Genomic DNA, 7,670 nt, shown 5'->3' with positions numbered 1-7,670 from the left:
AAAGACATCCCCAAGGAAGCCCAATGTTTGTGGAAACAGCGGATTACCCATCCAGGCCAGCAGACGTGAAGATTGGAAGGTCATTGTGGCAGGTCATCAAGTAGTACCTATAACAGTGGCTAATTTCTCAAAATGTGAGCAGACAGTCGAGGAAGGGGCATTGTTGGGTGTGTACTAGGAGGTAGAGCTAGTCAATGTTAAGGCAAGAAATACAACCATAAAGAAAGGACATCCTCTCCCAGAACATTTAACTGACCTCTATAAGAAGAGCATAGCCCATTTGTCATCATCACAGGATCTTCAGGTTAGGGAAATTTTGGCGAGTTATGCAGACGTCTTTTCAAAAGGAGATCATGACCTTGACTGCACAGACCTTGTGGAGCACAGAATAAACACAGGCAATCATCGTCAAATAAAGATCCCTCCAAGGAGAATAGCTCTGGCAAAGCGACAAGAGATAGAGAAGGTCATGAATGGCCTAATTAAAGAAGGGATAGTCAAGAAATCAGATAGTCCCTGCTCAGCTCCCATCATGTTAATCCAGAAGAAGGATGGGACCCAACGTTGCTGTGTGGACTTCAGGGCTCTTAACAGTATAACTAAAAAGGACTCATACCCACAGCCAAGAATTGATGAAACTCTTGATGTTCTAAGTGGAGCCAGGTGGTTTTTCAACTCTGGACTTAAAGTCGGGTTTCCATCAAGTGAAAATGGCTGAAGCAGATAAACCTAAGACTGCATTTAGTTATGGCCAAGGTCTCTGGCAATACTGTGTGATGCCATTCGGCCTTAGCAATGCTTCAGCAACATTTGAGAGGCTGATGGAAATAGTACTGGAAGGCCTACAATGGAGGATAGCCCTAGTGTACCTGGATGATGTCATTGTGTTTGCAGCAACATTTGATGAGGAAGTATCCCGACTAGAGGAAGTATTCAAGCATTTCAAAGCAGCAAACCTCAAACTCCATCCCAAGAAATAGCACTTGTTCCAGAAAGAGGTGCTTTACTTGGGTCACATTGTAAGTGAGCATGGTGGTCGAACTGATCCTGACAAGGTGAAAGCAGTATGTGATTGGCCAACACCAGACAATGTGGGAGAGTTAAGAAGTTTTTTGGGACTCTGTACCTTTTACTGGAAGTTTGTGAAGGGCTTTGCAACTATAGCTACTCCACTACATGATTTGACAAAGAAAAAGGCCAGAAATTTGAATGGGTAGTTTCTTGCCAGCATGCTTTCAAGACATTGAAAGAAAAATTGGCCTCAGCTCCACTTTTTAAAGCTCCCAAATCCCTTGTTGCTGCACATACTGGATTGTGATGCTAGTAATGTCGGAATTGGAAGAGTGTTGTCTCAAAAAGTGGGCGAAAACAAACATGTGGTGGCCTACTTCAGTAGGATCCAGCGTAGACCAGAGAGGAACTACTGTGTAACAAGGAGGGAACTCCTTGCTATAGTAAAGACTGACATATCTCCATCCTTACCTCTATGGTGCCAGGTTTACCACCAGGACAGACCATGCTGCATTACGCTGATTAAGATCATTAATAAGACCTATTGGCATTGGATCGGAAAGTTAGACCAGTATAATTATGATATTGAATACAGAGAAGGAAAATCTCATGGAAATGCCAATGGACTGAGCCGAAGACCCTGCAAAAATGATTGCAGACATTGCTGCAAAAGAGAGGTTGAACTAACCAGGTGTCATCAAGCTGAAGTCGAAGTGACTGAAAAAGTTGGTGATGGTGAAGTGGAACCAAGTGTAGATATTAAAGTAGAGCAAGAGAATGATCAAGATTTGAAAAAAATAATTGACTTTCTAAAAGCAAGTGTTTTGCGCTCTGCTTGGGAGAAGGTGTCTAGCTTTAGCCCTGTGACAAAGAACTATTAGGCACAATGGGACCAGTTGAAGCTTGAAAATGGTATTCTTGTCCGGAGATGGGAAACTGCAGATGGGAAAGTGACGACCTGGCAAACAGTTACACCGAGAAAGTTACGGGAAGTTGTGCTGCGTCAATCCGTGATAGTTTAATAGAAGGTCATCTCGGAGTTAAGAAGACATTGAGTTACCTACGACAGAGATTTTACTGGATAGGTATGAGGCAAGATGTGGAAGAATGGTGCAGAATCTGCAGTACATGTTGTGCTAAAAGGGGACCCAAGCATAAGGGATGTGCTCCAATGAAGTTATATCAAGTTGGTTCACCAATGGAAAGAGTAGCCATTGACATTGCTGGTCCATTGCCCCAAACTCGTGCTGGAAACAAGTACATTTGTGTGGTGATGGATTATTTCACCAAATGGCCTGAGACATATGCAATAACAAATCAGGAAACTACAACTGTAGCTTCAGCTATTAGTGATTTCTTCTTCTTCAGGTTTGGTATGTCATACGAAATGCATTCTGATCAAGGCTGTAACTTTGAATCAGCTGTGTTCCATGAATGCTGCAAGTTGTTTGGCATACAAAATACCAGAACAATGCCACTTCACCCACAATCAGATGGGATGGTAGAAAAGTACAATTGGACAGGAATTGGAAAGTTTCGTAATAGCCGCCAAGATGACTGGGATGTCTTACTCCCTACACTGTTGATAGCCTATAGAACAGCAGAGCATAAAGTCACTGGATACACTCCAGCAAAGTTGGTGTTTGGTCAGGAACTTCAGTTGCCAGTGGAACTGATAACAGGATGCCCACCTTACAAAGAGTTGCCTGAAAATGTGCCAGAGTTCGAGAAAGTGTTATCTGAAAGGATGGATGATATTCATCATCAAGGGCATTCCAACTTAAATACGTCTCCTGATTCCATGAACCTATGTTATGATACGAAATCTACTGAAGTCAGCTTTGTTCCAGAAGACAAGGTGTGGTTGTATAATCCCAAAAAGACCAAAGGGAAGTCTCCTAAGTTGTCTTCTCCATGGGAAGGCCCATATGACATAGTGGATCGTCTCTCAGACGTAACTTTGTGAATAAAATGTGGTCGGCGAGGTAAGCCAAAAGTGGTGCATGCCAACAGCCTTTGGCATTATCACAGTCCAGGACATTTCAGTTGGAATGAAATGAACAATAGAACAAATGATGCTGCTGAAGACGTGTCACCTGAAAAAGCCACTGTTGAAGAAGAAACTCTACCTGATTTTGAGAGAGAAAACAGTGAAACCATTAATGAAGTTACTACCACTAATGTGACTGCTACCGATAATGGGACAGATGGAGCAGATGAATACCATGTGAAGCAGAAGCGAATGAGACAGAGACCAGTATGAAAGAAGAAATGTCCTGTAAAATTAAAAGACTTTGTTGTATTTTAATTTTGTGTTTGTAAATTCTGTACATTAAATTATTGTTAATTTTCTATTGGTTTAATGTAAGTGGCTATTGTTTGGGATGAACAATACTAAGGAAGGGGCAGTGTTATGACAGCGGAAGTCACGTGACGCTACCGGCAAGTTTGCACGCTGGTAGCATGCATGAAGTTTCTCAAATTATTGGGGAAGTCCGACTTTGTTCAAGATGCCCTCTTCTTTAGTATATAAGCCTGGCAGAGAAAGCCAGCGGGGGAATAAAGTTTGTGTTTTGTACTCGTCGAGAGCAAAGTTATCGAGTTTGTGAATCGCTGTGATTTATAGCATGTATTATAAAAGTTGTTAAGTTTAAAATGACGAGAAACATACTGATTGTGGAAGTACTGTGTACTAAAGTTTGTATTGAGGAAGAATAAACTGGTTTAATCAAAAAGGACTTTTATCGCTGAAGATCCTTGGAAAGGATTTCTACCGGAAACAAACAAATAAGCAGATATGTAACAATATGTAACTGTTAATTTTTTTATTGTGATGTCATGTAGCCTGCCTGTTCATATTTACGATGGGAATATTATGTTTAACAGTAAAAATTTGTTATATATGTTTGTTCAATCTTAGGATGCAATCACTGACTAAAAAAACAAAAAACAAACCATTTTGTGACATGAGCATGTCAAAATTATTAAAGACTGCAATAAAATGTTATTTCAATGGTTGTGCAAGTTATTTTACTCTAACTGCAAAATATACAATACCAAATAATGAAAGAATGAAACAGAAAAAAAATGAGACAACTGGCCAGGGCTTGGTGTTAAACAATTTAAAGAAATTGTAATTCGGGAACTGCAATTGCTTCAAGCACACAATTAGCATAAACACCAAAATAACATTTCATTTCGGTCTTTGATCATTTTGACATGCTCAAATCAAGAAATAGTTATTTTTGGTTTTAACTTTATTAAACAAACTCTTAATTTATATACATATAAATTATTCGCACTTTCCACCTAAATGGCACCCTACACAACATGTAGACTAAACAGCTATGTCGGAATCCCCTAGGGTTCATATACAGTCATCCCTTGTTTTGTACAATTGACCAAAGGCAACCATTTCAGCAGCATAGAAACTATTCAAACGAATAGGATAGGACAGACGTGACTAGCTTGTCAAAATGTGCTATATATGTGACATAATGGATAATAATGGCAGATATTCTTTTTGATTTCATGTTTTTGATTATGAACAATGCATCAGGACTATTTTCAACCCTGCATAATTCAAAAGTAAAATGAGATCAGCAGAAACTAAAGAAAAACAAAATATGAAGAGCTTTATATAAATTTTATTACTTTCTAATGAAGCTTGATCAAACCAATTAGAATGCAAAACAATGTAATTACTTCACACTCAAACTGCATATAAAATACTGTGTTCAGAATATAGTTAAAAATTACAACAGAAATTTACATGTTACAAAAAATAATGAACCCCAGAGAAAACTGACTTACAACATAAGATGAATTAATAATAATCCTACAACTGATTACAATCAGAGACAAACGTTCCATAAAGCAACCTTTTCTGTACTCTTACAGTTTGCTTATATTTCCTCAGAACTGACACAAAAGTTTGGAAATCAAAGTTTCCATAGCTTTCATTGGTTTGGTTCACCTTTTTGTATGTCTACAATTACAACTGTAACATTATCTCCACTGAGTTTGCGCAAAGCTTCGTTTACAAGTTTGCCACATATTCCTTCATAATTGGGAACTACCTGCTTCTCCTTAGGTGCTGCTCCATCATTCTAAAAACAGTACATCAGATAAGGATTATCAAGGCACCATAACATATAGAAAAAAAATTTATACTACTGATGTTATTTTTGTATTTAAGCAGATACTGTGTATAAATTTCTTATAGTGCAACATATAACCTATTGCAATTATATTTCTGTGGATATCAATGAGATATTATCCACTCTATTTCACAAGCTAAAATACTTAACTACTCTATGTTAGGAGACTAACTATTTCAGTTATTGTTAGCCCAGCTGCAACAAAATTACAGTAAAACACTAAATATTAGAACAAAATATATACATATATATACATGAAGATACAACACCCAAAAACGATTCTAAATATCCTGCATTATTTATGCCATTATAATTGTGGAGACCATCATATTTGGGAAACCAGTATAAATTCAGGGTAGAAAATTTTCAATCCTAAATGAGGATCTTTGCAGTTTGGTAAAATTTACAGATCTGGAAATGCTGAATATTAAATTGATTGACACAGTGTTAACCAAAAAGCAAAGAAGTGCACAAGGAAAAGAAGAATTATCATAAAGGTTGTTTTTGGGGAGGTTGAGAATGAGAGTACCAGGTTTAAAAGAAAGCATAGCAGTAAAAAAGTTAAGGTTATACATACATGTTCAGTTAGTATTCAGGTACCAGTTTCTGATAGATTTAACTTTTGGCTGCTTGCAATGAGGAATGAGATAATCAAGAGATAACATAATACAAAGTATAGGGACAACAAGGGACATATTGGTCCATTTAGGCTGCCCCATCCTCTAAACTAAAATAATAATAAAAACCTCAATGCTAGCCCTTATCATTGATACAGTTATAAAGTTATCTCTTAAACTCACTTAAATTTACTGCCTCCACAAAATCTGAAGTTAATCTGTTCCAAAGGCCAACCACGCTGTTAGAAAAATAAAAAGTTGTTGAAAATGACTCCAAACCTTTGTTATTATTATTATTATTATAACAGTTTATTAGGTATGATTGGTGCAATGATTGGTTTGTTATGAATTTCTCACAAAGCTACATGTGGTCTATGCACTAGCCATCCCTAATTTGGCAGTGAAAGACTAGAGGGAAGGCATCTAGTCATTAGAACTCACCACCAGATCTTAGGCTACTCATTTACCAATGAATAGTGGGATTGACCATCACATTATAATGCCCCCACGGCTGAATTGGAGAGCATGTTTGGAGGGACGGGGACTCAAACTTGCAACCCATAAATTGCGAGTTGAGCGCTCTAACCACCTGGCCATGCCAAGCCAATTGGTGCAATGAGTTGGTCTTATTTATCTAATTTACTCAATCAAGGCATGGCAGGGATGGACAGCTATCCCCTTCTGCTTTACCTAAGCGGTCCATGGGTGGTATGATCCAAAACAGGCATGTTTATGAAGCAAAACCATAGTGAGGTTATTCACCTCCAAGTGATCTTGTGGAACACCCCATCTTACTGGTGAGCACTGAGAAGCCATGTAAGAGGGATCAATTCTACAGCTGCAAGGTGTGGATTTCAACTGAAGAATATCTGGTCAGGCACTGCTTGCCATGAAATGGGATCCAAATAGTCAATAATGAAGCAAGGGCCCCTGAAAGGAAAAAAAGAAACTTACCCAGTTAGAGTTGCAACAAAGTATGAAAAATAACCATAGGTAGATGAAAACCCCGCGAGGAAGAAACCGTGATATGGTGTAGATAAGGGGAGATGAATGTAGGAGTTTCCCCAATGGCTGATGAAGACGAGATGCCAGGGAAAAGGTAAGGATGTTGATTCTGATGAAAAGACAGGAGACATCTGGAACAAAGTCTAAGAAGGAGACGATAAAGGGGAGAAAGCCAATGGGATCAAAAGCCACATACAATTGATGAAGGTAGAAGGAGAAAGATCTCAACTCGAGGAAAACTGCCTAGGAATAAAGATGTGGGTGCGAGCACCATGGAAAGAAGCCATATGGGCAATACAACAATAATTTACATCAATGACATAAAGGAAGTAATGGTCAATAAATTACTTAAGTTTGCTGATGAAATTAAGGTCTTGGGTGTTGCTGGCTGTGAGGAGGATGCTGCTGCTTTATGAAAGATTTAAATCATTTAGTGAGTTGGGCAAGTAAGTGGCAGATGGGTTCTAATTATAATAAGCACAAAATAATGCATGTGGGTTATCATCATAATTTGAATTATAAGTATAATTAAGATGGGAATAACCTTAAAAGTGTTATGAAGGAAAGGGATATGGGTGTAGTGGTTGATCCGTCTCTTAAGCTACCCAAGTAGTATGCTGTTGTTAGTGGTAGGACCAATGGTATTTTAGGTTGTTTCTACAGAAATACTAAATACAAGGCTAAAGAGGTTATAATTTCATTGTATTGGTCACTGGTTAGGCCACATTTGGAATATTATGTTCAGTCTTGGGTTGTTTGTTTTCTCTTGAAAAAAGAAGAGAAGGGATCTGAATTGAGGTGTTTAAGATTTTAAAAGGGAATTGACAGTGTTGATGCATCATCTTTTTTCATATTTAACAGTGAGAATAGTAGGACT

At 38.2% G+C, this 7,670-nt stretch overlaps 1 protein-coding gene across 2 annotated transcripts in view; it reads right to left on the bottom strand.

Annotated features, from left to right (window-relative positions):
* Nucleotides 1–4,638: 4,638 nt before the first annotated feature.
* LOC106460888 (integrin-linked kinase-associated serine/threonine phosphatase 2C-like) overlaps nt 4,639–7,670 on the bottom strand; it is a 59,818-nt gene continuing 56,786 nt past the window's right edge. For both annotated transcript variants that reach the window (XM_022387691.1, XM_022387692.1), the window contains exon 8: nt 4,639–5,120. In XM_022387691.1, the coding sequence (XP_022243399.1) occupies nt 4,971–5,120 (150 nt within the window). In that variant the 3' untranslated portion in view covers nt 4,639–4,970. The remainder of the gene's footprint in view (nt 5,121–7,670) is intronic.

The sequence above is a fragment of the Limulus polyphemus genome, unplaced genomic scaffold, assembly GCF_000517525.1.
Source record: "Limulus polyphemus unplaced genomic scaffold, Limulus_polyphemus-2.1.2 Scaffold856, whole genome shotgun sequence".
NCBI classification, from domain to species: Eukaryota; Metazoa; Arthropoda; class Merostomata; order Xiphosura; family Limulidae; genus Limulus; species Limulus polyphemus.
The sequence above is the reverse complement of the archived record's forward strand: the minus strand, read 5'-3'. Positions and strand labels throughout refer to the sequence as shown.